The 16,305-nt window shown below is 35.0% G+C and overlaps 1 protein-coding gene and 1 pseudogene across 1 annotated transcript; both read left to right on the forward strand.

Annotated features, from left to right (window-relative positions):
• Positions 1–1,149: 1,149 nt before the first annotated feature.
• On the forward strand, positions 1,150–2,091 carry LOC108409596 (olfactory receptor 2AJ1-like; annotated as a pseudogene).
• Positions 2,092–11,886: 9,795 nt separating this feature from the next.
• On the forward strand, positions 11,887–12,825 carry LOC140846169 (olfactory receptor 2T8-like). The gene has a single exon (XM_073221677.1). The coding sequence runs from the start codon at positions 11,887–11,889 to the stop codon at positions 12,823–12,825; it is 939 nt and encodes a 312-aa protein (XP_073077778.1).
• Positions 12,826–16,305: the final 3,480 nt, after the last annotated feature.

Here is a 16,305-nt window from a genome sequence, read left to right on the forward strand (position 1 = left end):
CCTTGATAGCTCTTTTATTCTTCAGATGAAGTTCTGCCTTAGGGGAATCCTCTTGGTGCCTCACCTGGTGTCCTGGCAGTCAGAGGAGCTGATGAGATGTCGTCCTGGATCAGTGCACATGGAGACACCATAGTGTCTGGGTTCTGGGACACAGTTGCACTTGCTGAGCAGGTGGTTCAGCCCCTGGCCGGTGAAGACACCCTGTACAGCTGGGATGTGCATCTCTGGAGGTCAGTAGAGTGACTCTCACTAGGAGTGGATACAGCAGGGGCATGGGCCCCGGGAGGCCAATGAAGAGCAGGCAGCAGTCCACGGGGCAGACAGCGGTATAGCATAGCCTGCCAGTGCTGGGTGAAGGCACCAGTTCTGCCCCATGGAGCAGATGCATGTCAGGCACAGCATGTCGCTTTAGGCCACACGTTGCCACAGCACATTGCTAACTGGGGACCAGGCCTCAGAGCAGCAACCACGTGCTCGGGCACTGGTGCTTCACAGCTCTTCTCTGGCACCTGGGACAATACTTTTTATATTTTTTTATGTGGCCACCTTTGGGCTTGATCTCCACAGGGTTATTGCTGCTTGTCGGTGAAAACCAGAGCTTTTCTTTATCTGTTTTTCTCAGTTTATTGTTTCTTATTTATTGTCTTTGGTTTTTACAAGATGAGCTTTGGGAAATCCTTAGCTGTCTACCTTACTGAATAAGCTTTATTTAATGAAAAATGTCTCATAAAGAAAATTGACTTCCATGTCTGCTCATTAATTCATGCATTCAAGACCAATATTAAAAACATGTTATGTGACAGACACTGTTCAAGGCATTTGGCTTTTAACAGTGAACAAAACAAACATCTTCCATGATGAAGTTTGATTTCTGGTGGGACGGGATGGTAATAAATAATAAAGATGAGTCATAGACTTATTTTTTGACACGCTAAAGGGTAAAAAAGTGATCAACAAACATTTTAAAGAAAACAGCACAATTAGAAGAGAATTCTTTGAAGTTGATTGCAAAATATACATCATTAAATCTCATTTTATATCCAGATTTATATAATTGAAATTGAAACACACACTAGTTTTTATTTCTTTGTACTTAACATATGTACACATTTTTTTCATTTCTTTTTAGGTGAAGTAGAGGAATTAATTATGGGACATGAGAATCACACTTTCAGCAGTGACTTCATTCTTTTGGGCTCTTCACTTCTTCTCAAACAAGCCTAGCTCTCTACTCCCTTATATTCATCGTTTTCCTGATGACTAGCGGAGAACACAGTCATGATCCTCCTGAACCACAGGGACTCGCACCTCCACACCCCAATGTATTTCCTGCTCGGCCATCTCTCTTTTTTGGATATCTTGCACAGCACCAATATTGTTCCCAAAATGCTCACTGACTTTCTGTCTGACAGCAAGACGATTTCATTTGCAGGCTGTGGCTTCCAGATATTTCTGTCCATCTCCCTCCTGGGGGGGTGAGTGCTTTCTCCTGGGAGCAATGTCCTATGATCGCTATGTGGCCATCTGTCACCCACTGTGCTATCCCATTCTTATGAATGAGTATCTCATCGTTTTCTTGGCTGGAAGATCCTGGATTGTCGGGACTCTCAATTCTATTATTCACACAACTTATGTCCTCCACTTCCCCTTCTGTGGCTCAAGGGCCATCGATCACTTTTTCTGTGAAGTCCCTGCCATGCTGAAGTTGTCCTGTGTGGACACAACACACTATGAACAAGGGGTTTATGTCAGCAGTATACTTTTCCTGCTTGTCCCTTTCTCCCTGATCTCTGCTTCATGTGTCCAAGTTCTCCATACTGTCCTCCAAATGAAATCATCAGAGGCACGGAAAAAGTCATTTTCCACCTGTTTTTTCCACATGATTGTAGTCATAATGTACTATGGGCCATGTATTTTCACATATATGAGACCTAAGTCATACCACACTCCAGGGCAGGATAAGTTCCTGGCGATATTCTACACATCCTTACACCCACACTGAACCCCATCATCTATAGCTTTAGGAATAAAGATATACTAGCGGCAATGAAAAATGTGCTGAAAAGTAATTTCCTCAATAAAACTTATTAGAAAAATGCTTGAAATGTGTGTTGTTTGTTTATAGATTCAACAGTTAGAAGATACTCAGTAAGAGATTCTCTTGAGAAAAAAATCAAGTTTTCTACTCTCCCAGTGTGGAAATATGTGGGTAATTAAAAAGCCTAGTAAATCAAACATGTTGATTTTATCAATACAATATTTCAAAAAAATTTATGGTTCCCTCTGATGAAACTATTATAATTACACATGGCACATAGAAAAAATAAAAGTTTAACTAATACTTCCATGCCCCTCCCACTAAAATTGTAAGAATTTGAAAGAATTATCTTAGTAATAAACATGTTTCCATAAAATGTGTATAATTTTTCAAAATAGTGAAATTGTCGGCAAGGATGCAGAATAGCTTAGCAGGTAACCATGATATCAATGTATCTAGCTGTATTAATATAATTATTTTTATATTGGAGGGAATACTGCATCCATTTTATATAGTTGGATTGTATTTATATAATTAGTTATGATTATTTTATATTGGAGGGACTACTGTATCCATCAGGATGTCTACAATGAGGACAACTGAGCACAGATGAAACAGGTAATTTGCTGAGTTGTGTAAGTATGGGTGTCACATCAGACAAGAGGCTCTCCAAAGGCTGTAATCATATGAACAGATATTTTCTAAGGAACAAGGTACTAAATAACTCCTGAGCTTCTCTGTTTCTTATTGTTTGTTTTCTTATTCTTTTTAAAATGAGAAATGGGAATAGGAGATCAGAGCTATATTGTTATTAATAGAATGATTGCTATGTCCTAGTAACCTTCTTACCTTCTTTCTCTCTATATATATATGAGAAATATAATTTTTAGGGGTAAATCATTTTCCCCAAGTAAATATGAAGGTAACATTGTTGTTTTGAGGGCTGACAAAATATGAACTTCCTGGGATGTTCTCATATACTTGCATAACTCTACATTTAAGTTATCTTTAAGGGCTCCACTTATACTTAGCATCTGTCCTAGCATTGTCCCTAGACACCTGCTTACTCCACCTTCCCACCCTTTTCCTTTTTGCCAGTTTTGCTGGGTCTACATGTGCTCCTTGTTAATTACTGTATGCCTAGGCATATCTCTGTGCTTATACCATAATTTGTCTAGCCCCCTCAATGTGGATTTCTTGAGGGAAGTGATTACATACATATCTTTGTATTTCAGGGACTTAACAACCTTCTTAGGCCCTTTTTTGGTATGTAATAAATTATTGTAACAAAATTAATGAATGCAAAACTGGATAACTGAGTAAGGTTTTCTGTGAATAGCAGGTAACTGTAAAGCAAAACTTGATTTATCTGAAAAATGAAGCTTGAAGTCACAGTTTTAGATTATTTTTGCATCATGGCTATCTTGTTTTGCTCTTGGTCTTCAGTTTATAAAATGCTGACCCTCTGAGTTTACTGGACTTTAAGTGAAAAAAGTACTAACATGACTACTCAACACCAAAAAACAAATAATCTGATTAAAAAGTGGCTGGATGACCTGAATAGGTGGTTTTGCAAAGAAGACACACAGAAGACCAAGAGGCACTTGAAAAGATGCACAGCATCTCTAATCATCAGGAAAATGAAAATCAAAGCCACAATGAGATATCACCTCACACCAGTCAGAATGGTTAATATCAATAAGACAAGAAACAACAAGTGTTGGCGAGGATGCGGGGAAGAGCAAACCCTGCCACCCTGTGGGCAGGATTCCAAATTAGTGTTCCCACTCTGGACAGAACTGTGCAGTTTTATTAAAAAATAAAATATAGAAATATCGGATGGCCCAGAAATTCCTCTGCTGGTAATTTACTTAAAACAAAGTCACTAATATTCAAAGATATATGTAATCTATTATTTATCACAGCATTATTTACAAAAGCCAAAATATAGAAACAACCTTAATGTTCATCACTAGATGAATGGTTTTTTTAAAAATGGTGTACATATAACCAATGGAATATTACTCAGCCATAAAAAAGAAATGGGATTGTGCCATTTATAATAATGTGGAAGGACCTAAAGGTTATTATGCTAAATGAAACAAGTCAGTCATATAAAAATAAATATCATATCATTTCACCTGTAGGTAGATTCTAAAAAAAAAAACAGATCAGCAAAGAAAACAGACTGGAGACTACCACAGAGGAAGTGTTTTGGTGAGATTGGTGAGGGGAAAAGTGCAAACACAGTCTTAATATGTCTAAAGAAAGCTACCTGACATAGTTATTCATCTAATAATTTATCTTTATGACATATTTGTTTAAACAACCTTTTATGTTTGATTAAATGTAACAAATCTAATGATGATATCTTATATTTGTTTTACTTGTTTGTATGATCCAAAAGAGTTTAAATGTGGAGGTAAAAATACTTCCTAGAAACCATCTTTGGAGACTCACAATGCTTTCCAGGTGAAGGAGCAATAGGCCTTTCCCTCTGTGGGATGAGGAGCTGGGGGTGAGGAGACTGCCCTCTGCCTGGGAGGAGGCCAGCCCTACTCAGGGGCCGTGTGGTTGGGGAAGGACTGTCACATGGGCAGAGAGCCTGTCTGTATTAAGAGGCTGATTTAAAATTTTTCTCTCTGGTATTTTGGGTTTTGTTTGTTTATTTCTTTTTCAGTCTTTAATAGAGATTGGTCATGCTGGGCTGTGGATAAAAATTTTAAGGATTTAGTCCATATTAGGGCAAATTAGTGAAGTAGATGTGTCTGTCCCTGAATCCTTCTTAGCTTATACAGATTGATAATTTTTAGAATGCAATAACAACAATAGTCCTCATTAAAACTAATAATTTTAGAGTGCATGCGGCATTCCTAGCAATACTGTGAGTTATTTGCCTGCATTAACTGAATATGTTCTCAAAAATTACCCTCAGAATAAACACTATCCTGAGAACCAATAAATGGTGAGTAAATCTCAGAGAAAAGGAAGTAACATATTCCTGGTACTTCTATTCGGACGGCGCAAGCCACCCTCTCTGAGCAGCCCTCTACCATCATGCTGCACTTCTATCCTTAGCTCAGTGTGTGGAACCCTGAAGACATGATGCCATTTTTAAACCACAACATTATTGTACATTTTAGTTTTATCATATCTACCCTATGTAGTTATTTGTGTTTGTACATATACACTTAAAATAGTTTTTTTCACACAATGTCAAGTGAAAATAGCAAAATCAACAAAATGATAAGCATTGCTATAAGAGAGTGAGTGGACCTAATTAGCAAGGCACATTTGAAGATAAAGATATTTGAGGCAATGTTAAGCGTTAGTGGGACTCAATTATTTTTTTAAAATTTGGTTTCTGGATTTCAAAATGTGTATGTTTCCATCTAAAACTGATATTCCTGATTTTATGAATGTTGGAGGTTTTTGGTTTTGTTTTTCCTGAGAAAGTGGTTATAAGGTATGTTATAGTAAATTTAGAAAAGTGTTTCAAATCAAGTTTATCATTGAGGACAATGAAGATAAATTTGCTAATGGAATAAACCAAGAATTTTATGTCCCATTAAGTACATGCTTTAATAAGCCTCTGCATCTTTCTTCCAAAATCTAATGTACATCACATTCCCTGTAATTTCTTAAGGTCTCTAAGATTATCACTTATTCCTATAGCTTTCAATACTGTTTTCCAAGCAAAACAATGTGGTCAACACAACCATTTACTGAAATATTTTCAACCTCTTAGCTATGTTGCAGATTTCAGTTATCTTTTACACATATGTCTCTAAACACCATTTTATATATGTCAAATTTGTCATGGCCTTGTCTATCATGCTACTGCAATTACTTTTCATAATTTAGCAAAATTATGTTATCTCATAAAATTATTTTAAGTAATTGACCAGTTAAAATTCATTTACTATAATTTTCCTAAATACATCTTTTAGCAATAGAGTAAGATTAAGTGTCAAACTATTATCTATTGCCTCTCCATAAACATGGTCATATTTAAAATGGTTGCATTTGTATTATACATGTACACTTTCAGAAGTATGAGTCCCCTACTTCCACAGCCATGTCAATCCTCTCAAGATATTTAAAAAATAAATATTAACATAAAATTTCGAGTAACATAATTCCTCTAATTTTCTTAATTATTTTGTACACACTCTACATCATTTTGATATTAATAATGTGAAGTCTAATATTTATGCATTTTTTAAATAAAAGAAGTGACAGAAAGCCTAATAGGTAAAAATTTTTATTTTTTTATTTATTTTTCATTTAAAGATGTATTTTTGACTATGTTTTCTTCTAAGAGTTTTTATGGTTTCATATATTACATTTAGGTTTTAATCCATTTTGAGTTTACTTTTGCATGTGGAGTTAGACAGCAATCCAGTTTAATTCTCTTGCATGTAACTGTCCAGTTTACCCATCACCATTTATTGAAGAGACTGTCATTTACCTATTGCATATTCAGGTTCCTTTGTCATATATTAATTGAACATATATGAGTGGGTTTATTTATGGGTTCTCTATTCTGTTCCATTAATCTATGGGTCTAAGTCTTCTGGCTGTACCATACTGTTTTCTTTACTGGAGCTTTGTAATCTACTTTGACATTAGGGCCTATTACACCCCAGCTTTGTTCTTTTTTCTAAAGATTTCTATGGCTATTCAGGGTCTTATGCAATTCATATGAATTTTAGGATTCTTAATTGTAGTTCATTGAAAAATGCCATTGGTATGATCTCTCCATGAAGAGAATTGATTATCAGGGAATGTCATAAGAGAATTCCTGCATGCCTATCTTTATCTCAGTCTATGTCCTCCAAAATCAACACATGTGTCCCCTTCTGGTGGGGAGAGCACCTGCAGTGTGATATTTATTTCCCTTGTTTCCTGCCTATTGACCAGTGGCCTTTTGGCTCTGTGGCCTGGCCACATCTAAGCACCTGTTATTTGGCCTTTTCCACAAAGCCTGTCTTTGTTAATTTAAAGCACTACATCCTCACATGCATTGAGGACCAGGGTTCGACAAAACATCTCGTTCTTGCTAAAATAGGAGTGAAGTATAACCTCTATTTGGTTTTCCTAAATTATACCCACATACTTAAAAAATTGCTAAATTAACCTCAATTTAGGCATCTAGCTTCACTGCAGTCTGTTTACTGTCAGAGTTCTGAGCAGCAGGCCCCTTCCTCCTCTGATTTGGAGCTTATTTAATCTTCATTCTCAGGCTTCCTGAGAACCTAGAGTATTTGAGCCGCATTGTAGAGGCGCATCCTCCATTTGAGAGTGGCAACCTGTGCTACAATAGCATAGTTCTGGCACATATGTGACCACAGCCATAACAGTATTTAGGAAATATGAAGTTTATTCAAAGTTATTGTTACACTTGATGAAGGTCTTATTTGAAACCTGATATACTACCTGTACATGGTGTATGAAGTTTGCTTAGCTAGAAGCCTGGGGTTTTGCACAAGAAATAATTCTTGCTGACTTATGTGGACTTTCCTCAGGTGGCCAATTGTGTTTCAAACCAGAGTAAGATTTGCCACTTCAATAGGATCCAACATCCACAGGCAGAATTGTAACTAAAGTCTCAGATGTGCCTCTTTCTAAACAGACAAAATAACAGTTATTGCAGCTCACCTGGATTAGATAATTGCAATATCTAATGTTTGTACCAAGGTAGCTTTCCCCATCAATTTTTTCATGACTTATATATATATATATATATATATATATATATATATATATATATATATATGATTTAATCGTGTATATATACGATTTTAGAGTAGTGGAAGTTGCTACTTAAATTTACTTGTAAACAAGCCAAGGCCACAGGAGTGGTAAAAATGGAGCCAAGAAACAAGGCTTGCCTATAATCTGAAATTATAAATTTCAAATAATAAGAAAATCATGATAATCTACCCAGATAGAATTAAACTACAAAATTATTGGTACCATAAAATCTGCTGCTACTGCATTATCATAGATTTCATTACTTAGATCCAAAGGACTTACTTAGATACAATTCAAAAAACAAAAAGCCTAGATGGCAAACACCATATTTTAATATATAAAATAAAAAGGATTATGCTATTTAGATACAAACAAGTTGAAACTTATAACACAAAAATGCTATCAAATTAAGTTCAAACAAGAAAAAAAATTAAATTCTCCCACGTGCTTCAGCAATTTAATTACTGTCTTTAACAAAAACTTGTGTTTCAATAACACATCTTAGTCTTTCTTTCTTATCAATGTTTAAACAAGTATCAGATAAATTTACTCCTTGATGTATTTTCTAATCATCATCCCTTTCCAAGGACATTTATTTATTTACTTTTACTTTTCCTTGTTAAGTATTTTTTCTTATTTTAATGAATAATTGTTTTCTGAAAGGATTTGGGGAAATATATTGAAGTCCTAGGAAACTGGAATATTTCAAAATTAATCATCTTTGTCATCCAAATAGATGCATGCAGCTTAGGTGCATTAATTGCATAGTATAATTAACAAAAGGTAGTAAGCCACACCCCTTAATAGATCACTCTAGACTTAACATGAACAAGTTGATGCTGTCATATCAGAAGAGCTAATTTAGGAGGATTCTTCTCAGAGGAGATGCAGATCCAGTAATGTTGGAGGTCATCATTTTTATCATAGGTGAGTAGGTCACATTAACCTATTAATATTTAGTAATTGGTTATGACTTTTGAACTTCAGAAAACCTACCAATTAGACTACTTCCTCCATATAGTTTTACAAAATAAATTCCACTCGTTTTCTATTCTACATCTGAAGAATGAAAATGTATGTTGCTTGACACAGTCATCAGGTAAAAATCTTGTTTAAACGACCTATCAGTTCAGTCAAATAAATGATTTGGCTATTCTTATTTTACTTCTTACAGAAGAGATTGATTAATCTTCCCAATCTTTGGGAAAAATATTAATAGTTTTACTGTTAAGTGAGGGCAAGAGAGGTTAGAAAAAAATACACAAAAGTAAATTACATACAATTTTCTAAATGTTCTATGATTTTAGGAGAAAAAGGAGAGGCTCTATTTATGTCTTCTAGTAGCACTGCAAAAGAAAAGAGTTTGTGATTTAAAGTAGAAATGTCATAATTTTAGCACCATTCTAAATGAAAATCTATGGAAACAGGAGAAAATTTCTAGTATTCTGAAATTATAGTGACGATGAAAAAGAAAATGTGCCTTTTTCTGAGTATTAAATTTTCCTATTCCTGCACTAGATAGTGTCGAGTTCTGGTTTCCATGGTATTTCATTTTAGTACTTCATTTGCAAGATGACTTAATTCCTCATTTAACTTCCCTCACATTTCTTTCCCATAGTCACTTAGAAATTTCCCTCAGAATCCTCTTTGTATAAGTTTATAAACATTATAAGTAGTGGCAAATTGTTTCACTTATGTAATGTGAACAGGTAAATAGAAATTTTATTGAACGTTATCACAGCATAGGAAAATATAACTACCTACCATACCTTTCATACACTTGAAACATTGCATAATCTAAACACTATTAGCACAATGAATAAAATTAGATTCGGGATGACTGGTATATTATTTTCACCTAAAATGAAAATCAATAGATATATAAATTATCTCCATTGAAAAGTTAAGAGCTCATGATCTCATATTTGGCAAAATATTTAACCACAAGTAGAAACTTCATAGCAAGAAAATACATTTTGTAAACTGGAAATTCAGCAACTTGTCAAATTATTGTGTAAAATCATGTAAAACTCTTTCACAGTGAAAGCAAAATTTTGCTCAAATTGCTACTTTTTTCTATCCATGTTTATTAAAATAAAAAATCTGTTATCAAAACCCCATTATATTAATACTTAAATATACAACTGGAGAGAAAACAACTTACAATTGTCTTTAGAGGGAATAATTTAATAAATAAAATGCAGTATATGTTTACATAGGAATATTATTCAGCCTTAAAAGAGAAGGAAATGCTGGCACATATTAGAACATAGATAAATGTTCAGGATATTGTGTTACATATAATAAGCCAGTCACACACACACACACACACACACATACATACACACACACATGCAAACTGTATGACTCCACTTACCTGAAGTTCTTAGAGAGACATAAAGTGAAAAAGTTGTTGTCAAGGGCTGGGCAGAAAGGGGAATGGGGAGTTATTTAATTGGCAGACTTTCAGTCTGAGAAGATGAACAGAGTCCTGGAAAATGATATTGATTATGAAAGCACATTAGCATGAAAAAACTTAATGCCCCTCTGCTCAAGATACACTAAAATAAGTAAGATGGTAGCAAAAATGAAGTTATGAAACTTTCCCAAAACACTACCATTGCTAAAGTACCTATTGATCTTTAAGCTGGTTTAGAGTTCTAACACTTCAACAGTAAGGAAGGTGAAAACAATGAAAAATCAGAAGCCCTCAAAACAGAGAAATGAAGAGTTTTTGAGGTCCTTGAGGAGAGTGATACTAAAGGCTATCTTTAGGGAATTTACATAGTTACTTAGGTGTACAAACTCTGAGGAGTCCTTGTTGTAGACATGACATGCAGATCACAAAGTTTTGGCAAATGCAAAGTACATTTGACAGGGAGGAAATGTGTACCTGTGATGTCTAACTTTGAAATAAACACCTAAAGTTGTCAAGCAGAATGCTACAAGTACAACGATGATACTTAAGCAATAGAGTTAGGGACTGAGCGAGGCTTCGCACTGCCTTTCTCTGTCCTTACTAGCTTCCTGTGCGGGATGGCTGCACACAGTAGGGGAGAAGGAACAACCACGGAGGACAGAGCCTCCTTCCGCCTTGTCACTTCACCAGATTACATCATATCCTTGAGACTGAATTACCATCCCCATTGCTGGTCATATTTATTCAACAATGTAGAACAGTTTCATACCAACATATCAGAAATGAAATTGCCTTTAAATATATTGATTTTATTGAGACAGAAGAAGAAATTAATTTATCTTGGTTTTGGGAGAACTCAGGAGTTTTATTTTCTCTTCTTTATTCAGAAAATACTGTGTTTCTGTAACAGAGGATAAATAGTGTCATAACACAAGTGCCTTTATGCAGTTAATGAAAGAGTGCATTAAGTATTAGTCTTGCAATTCTAGAAAACATGCTCTGAAGATCATTATGCTTTTAGTGTATAACACAATAAAGTAAAACTATATGCACTAAAAATTCCAAGGGAAGGTATATGCCCATCTGCAGAGATAGTCTTTCCAGTTTCTAGACCAGAGACTATATATCCTCTTGTGTGGAAGGAGAAAATGCCTTCCTTAATTAGTCAATGTCAGGAAATACCTGATTTTGGTAGGTTTCGATACATTTTCATGTGTCATATATTTGTAACATTCATTATGAAATAATTCATTTTTAATAAACATGTTTATGTTATTCAGCATCTAAGAATATTAACTATGAATGAAACAAGGAAAATACAAATATAAATGACAAATTATGTGAATAATTTCCTTCTGTTCATGTAGGTGTTGGGTAAAACAAAGACACATCACATTCTTGCAATTCATCCAGAATCTTTATTTATTATGCAAATTAATCAGTAGTAAAGTTCAGAGATAGTTATGTTGAAAAACTTGAATATGAAGTTTTACAACATTGAAATTTACTTTATGTCCAGTTAATTTTTTTGTAAGTGGCAGATGAAGTATTTGAAAAAGGTTTCATCATTTTCCAACATGTATTGTCAAGAAATATGCAATTGAAAGAGAGGACTGTGAATGATAAAACTGTATCTACTTCTCCATTTACAGTGTTACTACAACTTGAAACCATGGAAAACAGGAACACTACCTCATACTTCATCCTCCTAGGACTCTTTAACCACTCAGGAGCCCACCTGTTTCTCTTTGTGATGACTCTGGCAGTTGCCTTCACCTCCCTCCTGGGCAACGCCCTCGTGATCCTGTTGATTCACCGAGACCCCCGGCTGCACACACCCATGTACTTCCTGCTGAGCCAGCTCTCCCTCATGGACATGATGCTGGTCTGCACTATTGTGCCCAAGATGGCTGCTGACTACGTGACAGAGAGAAAGTCCATCTCCCCCACTGGCTGTGGTGTACAGATATTCTTCCTCCTCACATTGGGAGGAGGTGAGTGCTTCCTTTTGGCAGCCATGTCCTATGACCGCTATGTGGCTATTTGCCATCCCCTGAGATACTCCGTCCTCATGAGCTGGCAATTATGCCTGAGAATGACCTGGGGGTCCTGGTTCCTGGGGGCAGCTGATGGGCTCCTGCAGGCTGCTGCCACCCTGAGCTTCCCATTTTGCAGGGCTCATGAGATTGACCATTTCTTCTGTGAGGCACCCGCTCTGGTGCATTTGGCTTGTGCTGACACATCTGTCTTTGAGTACACCATGTACATATGCTGTGTGTTAATGCTCCTGGTCCCGTTTTCCCTCATCCTGACCTCCTACAGTCTCATCCTGGCTGCTGTTCTCCAGATGCGTTCTGCAGAAGCCCGCAGAAAGGCTTTTAGCACATGCTCCTCACATTTGGCTGTGGTGGGACTGTTTTATGGAGCTGCCACTTTTTCCTATATGAGACCTAAATCTAATAGGTCAGCTAACCATGACAAGGTTGTGTCAGCATTTTATACTATTTTCACCCCTATGCTGAATCCTCTCATCTATAGTCTGAGGAACAGTGAGGTCAAGGGATCCTTTAGAAAGAGTTTGGGCCAGTGTGTTGCCTTAAGTCATGAATAAGATCAAATTTATTTGTCCCAAAGTTGAAGTCTGTATAAAGTAATTGTGTAAGAGTTCCTAGAAAGAAATTATATATGCATTATAACTATAGTTGTTATTTCTCATTTAATAAGAAGTGCAGACAAAAATCCCTATGTTGAGACTGTTTTACTAATTCATCAAAGAGTCAAATTGTGGATTGGTGGATTGTAAAAAATCTGTACCTTCATGTACAAATCCTACATACCAAGTCACAATATTTGTTCAAAGAATCAGTTAAGTAGTCAAAACTTTTTCAAGTTGGTTGACTTCTATAAATTGTATAATTTACAATCACTAGAATGCTTACATCTCAAGGCTACATTTCAATCAGTTTTGATAATATATCCACTTGTACTTTACACCCACCAGCAAGGGACACAACTCTTACCAAACCAGAAATGTTACTCATGTCCTTCCAAGTGAGACCTCTTAAACCAGACACAACCCACCATGGGCCCAATTTACATCTGTAAGTGGGTGATCAGATGAAGAAAATGTGATCTATTTAAATAAAAACTGCAGCCATGAGAAAGAAAAAAGGAAATCCTGCTCTTTGCAGCAATGTGGGTGAACCTGGTGAATGTTATGGTAATTAAAATAAGCCAGACACAGAATATAAATACTGTAGGATATCACTTCTCTGTGGAAACTTAAAAAGCCCAAGTCAGAAGCAGAAAGTAGTGACCAAGTACTGGGAAAGTGGGGAAATGTTGGTCAAATGATACAAAATTTCAGCTATACAATAAATTTCTGGAGATCTAATGTACAGCCTTGTGACTTAAAAATACTGTATTGTGTACTTAAAATAGGCTGAAAAGGTAATTTTTCCCAGCATTGTTAAGGTATATTTGGCATATGAAATTGTGAAAGCTTAAGGTGTATCAAGTGTTGATTTGATACACTTATATATTTAAAATGATCACTATTGCCTTAGCTAACACTTCTATTGTGTTATGTAATTAGCATTTCTTGTTTGTGGTAAGAACATTTAAGATACAGTCTCTCAGAATGATCAGGTATATACTGAATTATCATTAACTAATGCCATCATGCTGTGCATTTGGTCCTCAGGACTCACTCATCTGATAATTGGTAGTTTGTATGATTTGACCCACATCTTCCCATTTTCTACAACACTAGCCTCTAGTAACCACCATTCTATTCTCTGCTTCTAGGACTTTGGCCTTTTACAGCCATATGTAAGTCATACAGTATTTGTTTTTCTCTGTCTGACATATTTTAATTAGCAAATGTTTTCAAACTTCAAGTTTTCTCAAATGACTGGATTTCTTTTTTCTCATGCCTGAATTAATTATATATAATATATAGTTAATATGCATAATTTAATATATGTTTAATATATGTAATTTTAATTTTATATGGAGAGATCATTTGTATTTTATCTATATAATCTTTTCCAAATCATTCATTGGCAAACACTGGTCATTTCCATATCATGGCTATTGTGCCAAATGCTGCAATGAATGTGCAAGGGATATCTTTTGGATACCCTGTTTCCATTTCCTTGGATATGTACCCAGAATTGTTATTGATGGATCAGATGGTAATTGTACTTTTAATTTTTAGAGGAACCTCCATATTGTTTTCCATCATTACTGCAACAATTTACATTCTCACCAACATTGTACAAGGGTTCCCTTTTCTCCACTTCTTACCCAACGATTGTCATCTCTTGCCTGCTTACCAGCCATTCTAACACATGTGAGGTAAAATTTCATTCTGATTTTGATTTGTACTTCCCTGATCATTAGTGATGTTGGATACCTTTCCATGTACCTTTCCATCATTTGGATGTCTTCCTTTAAAAAAATGTGTGTCATTTATATTTTGGATTTTTTTGTTTAATTTAAGGTTTTTCTGGTATTTTTGAATGTGTGAGTGATTTATACATTTTCAATATTAAGTCATTATAAGATATGACTTTTAAATATTCTCTCAACCATACACAACTATTTATTTGATATTTATATCTTTTGTAGATCTTTTGTAGTACAGAATTTTTTATTTTTTATTAAAATATAGTTGATGTATAATATGATATTGACTTTAACTATATAATATAATGATTCATCGTTTGAACCCATTATTAAATCCTCACCCCAACTGGTGCAGTTATCATCTATCAACATAGAAAGATGTTAGAGAACCACTGAATATATTTTCCATGCTGCACTTCAAAACCCCTAACCAACTTATATTTTGATTCAGATTTTGATCCTCTTAATTGCCTCATACTCCCCACTCACCCATACCAACCCTTCCCCCAAGATGACAACCAGTCCCTTCTCAGGGTCTATGGATCTACTGCTATTTTGTTTGTTTTGTTTTTAGATTCTACATATATGTGAAATATATGGTGTTTGTCTTTCTCCTCCTGGCTTATTTCACTTGGTGCTATAAGCCAGTTCCATTCATGTTGTTGCAAATGGCAGGATTTATTTCTTTTTATGGCTGAATAATATTCCTTTGTGTAGATGTACCGTGGCTTCTTATCCATTCATCTCTTGATGAGCATTTAGGTTGCTTCCATATCTTGGCTATTGTAAATAAGACATTAATAAAAGTTTCAACAATGGATACATCATCTAGAAAGAAAAACACTAATTAAACATTGGAATTAAACTAGACCTTTGACAAGTGAACACATAAAACATCTAGCATCAGTAGAATACACAATCTTCTCAAACATGCAAAATTCTGCAGGATAAATCATATATTAGGCCACAAAACAACCCTCAACAAATTTAAGATAATTGAAATCAAATCAAGCAACTTTACTAACTAAAGACATATGAAAATTGATGGCAATTATAAGAGGAAACCTGCAAATTCACAAATATATGGAGAACAAATATGTTGTGACAATCAGTGGGTCAGAGAAGAAACCAAAGGAAACTTTAAAAAATTTCAGTACAAATGTAAATGGAAACACAACAGACCACAATTTATGAGATATAGTCAAAGAGGTCTTGAAAGATGTTTACAGAGATAAAGTCCTACATTAAGAAAAAAGAAAGATCATAAATAACTAACTTTAGACCTCAAGGAACTTGAGCTAAAAAGAAAAAAAACAGCTCAAGTTAATAGAAATAAAGATATGAGAGGGAGTAAATTAGAGATTAGAATGACAATATAAATATTAAATCTATTAGCTGTTTGGAAAAATGAAAAATTGACTTACCTTTAGCTTGGTAAACTCAAGTAAATAAAAACAGAAATGAAAGAGGAAAAATTAGAAGTGAGAGCACCAAAATAAACAGTAGTATAAGCCCTATGAAAACTTATTTTCCAGAAAATTGGATAAAGTAGGAGAAATGAATAATTTTCTAGAAACACATGATCAATAAAAACTGAATCATGAAAAGATAGAAAATCTCAACAGACCAATAATAAGTAAGAGATTGAATACATGAAAACAAAACAAAACTACCAAGGCTG

This window comes from Manis javanica, chromosome 14 (genome assembly GCF_040802235.1).
Source record: "Manis javanica isolate MJ-LG chromosome 14, MJ_LKY, whole genome shotgun sequence".
In the NCBI taxonomy this organism is placed as follows: Eukaryota; Metazoa; Chordata; class Mammalia; order Pholidota; family Manidae; genus Manis; species Manis javanica.